This window comes from Vollenhovia emeryi, unplaced genomic scaffold, assembly GCF_000949405.1.
Source record: "Vollenhovia emeryi isolate VEMERY1.0 unplaced genomic scaffold, V.emery_V1.0 DF945112.1, whole genome shotgun sequence".
In the NCBI taxonomy this organism is placed as follows: domain Eukaryota; kingdom Metazoa; phylum Arthropoda; class Insecta; order Hymenoptera; family Formicidae; genus Vollenhovia; species Vollenhovia emeryi.
Window position 1 is genome coordinate 1 of NW_011961254.1, and position 2,272 is coordinate 2,272.

General features: G+C 44.0%; 1 protein-coding gene across 1 annotated transcript; it reads right to left on the reverse strand.

Annotated features, from left to right (window-relative positions):
* Positions 1–160: 160 nt before the first annotated feature.
* Positions 161–748, reverse strand: LOC105561915 (the record flags this gene model as incomplete). Its single annotated transcript, XM_012012293.1, has 1 exon — positions 161–748. A coding segment is annotated over exon 1 (588 nt), but the record flags the coding sequence as incomplete, so codon positions are not given.
* Positions 749–2,272: the final 1,524 nt, after the last annotated feature.

The window sequence follows — 2,272 nt, forward strand, 5'->3', positions numbered from 1 at the left end:
TAATAACCGCCTTTTAAATCAATGGTAGAAAACCAAGAATTTCCTGAAAGTTGATCCAAAATGTCATCGATCCTGGGTATGGGATAAGAGTCTTTCTTTGTCACCGCATTAATTTTCCGGTAATCCACACAAAATCTAATAGAACCATCTTTTTTCTGACCATAACAGCAGGAGAAACCCAAGGACTATGAGACTCTTCAATAACTCCATGGCTTCTCATTTCTTCAATCACTCCATCAACTTCTTCTCGTAGATGAAGGGGAATCCGACGAGGATACTGCTTTATGGGAAGAGAATCTCCCACATCAATAGAATGTTGCACAACATCGCAGCTTCCTGCAACAATCTCTCCTGAAAAAGTGTCTTGAAAATCAGTCAAGAACTCGACAAGAGCCTCAGACTGAGGTTGAGCCAATTCCCTCGAACTACTCTCAAAAAGTTCCTTCAGGAGAAGAGGAGCCTCCCTCGAAAGGCTGGTCACACGGGAGCATGATATTGGATTCTGTCCTGAAAAATGATTAAGGCCTAAAGCTGTCTCAAGAATGTCCTTAAAATTAGTCTCCTTGAGAAAATCTATCCCTAATAGGCATTCGTCAACGATATCAGCGACATACATCAGAATTATAGTTGAAACCTGCCCTAAACAAACTTTCACTAAAACCTTACATTTTACAGGGACCCTTTCTCCTGTAGGGCACCAAAGATTCGGGTCTTCAATTTGAAGTAAATCCTTTTCCTTCGAGATCATACTCGTATTAACGATAGAAACGTCGGAGCCCGTGTCTATTCTGAAGACACAACTCTTCCCATCTAATTTCCCCTGATAACGGAAACTATTTACACCTAATTCTACACTATTCACAATTTTCTTCAAATTAACCCTTCTTGGGGAATTTCCCGGAAAAGTTGACCTCCCCCCATTGAGGTCAACTAGTCCTCGTTTTCCTTTGCGACAGGACACTCCGAGCGGAAATGCCCGACTTTCCCGCAGGACCAACACTCGCGTCCGTAGGCGGATTTCTTTTCGCGCCAACCTTCCCCTCGAGCGTTCCTTTCCTTTCCTTTCATTGAGGATTTTCTACCGTTCCCGTCCTCCAACCCTTCCTCTGTAGCTTTTCTTTTTTTAATAGTACCACTCCCATAAAAATTCCCTTTTCCCCTTTCGAAACTTCCCCCTTGAATTATTCTAATCGCTTTCGCTCTTTCGACGGCCAAATTCAAAGACGAAATTCCTTCCAATTGAAGGGTTCGTCTTGTAAAACCATCATAGACACCCGAAACAAACTGTGCACAAGCAATTTTATCGCGAACGTCGTGGGGGCACTCCGCGTAAGCGAGGAGCGATAGCCTCTCTAACTCTGTACCGTACGCGGCCAAATCTTCACCGAATCTCTGTTTTCGATTAATAAATTGCGTATAGCAATTTTGGGATAAATATACTTCCCCGAAACGTAACTCGAGCTTAGACTTAAGCTCCGAAAACTCAAAATCAGTCAAATTCTCGACCGTCTCTAACACCGAACGCGCCTTCCCTCGTAAGCACGAAGCGAGTACCACGGTCTTTGTGGCATCTGCCCAACAGTTCGCACGCGCGATTAATTCGAACTGAGAAAGGAACTCGCGCAACGAAGTCGTACCGTCGACGTGTCGGGCTTTAATTTAAATCCGAGCTCCGATCGCGGATAACTGTTACCAAACGCGACCGCGTTTGCACTTCGCGTTTCGAAATCCCCGGCGGCTCTATTATTGGGTAGACTTATCTGGGAGGTTCGTAAAAGCTGCAGCTCCTCATCCCGCTGACGAAGCGTCGCTCGAAGTTCCTCCCTTCGCGCCTGATCTTCGCGCATACCGCGTATCGAGGGGTTCACAACTTTTGAAATCCGGTGTACATCTCGCCATGAAATCCTGATGAAATCTGGCTGAAATCTGACTAAAATCCTTACTTCTGTTGAAATCCTTAAAATCCATGAAATCCATGAAATCCGACTGAAATGCTCTGAAATCCAATTGAAATCTCTGAAATGATTGAAATCCGAGTAAAGTTCTATGAAATCTTTCACAAATTATTTCGTTAACTGCAAAATCTTTTTGGATTCTATACATAAAACATTTGTTTTTTGCGCCTTGCAAGATGCGCCGGCAGCGTAGTAAGCGTGGGCTGCGTGGGTCGTTGGCAGTGATTATACGAGTAGTTGTGAATTGCGTGAACGATTGCTCGTTTGGTAGTTTGACTTCAGATCGTACATGGTGAGTAATTTTTTATTTACAAGGG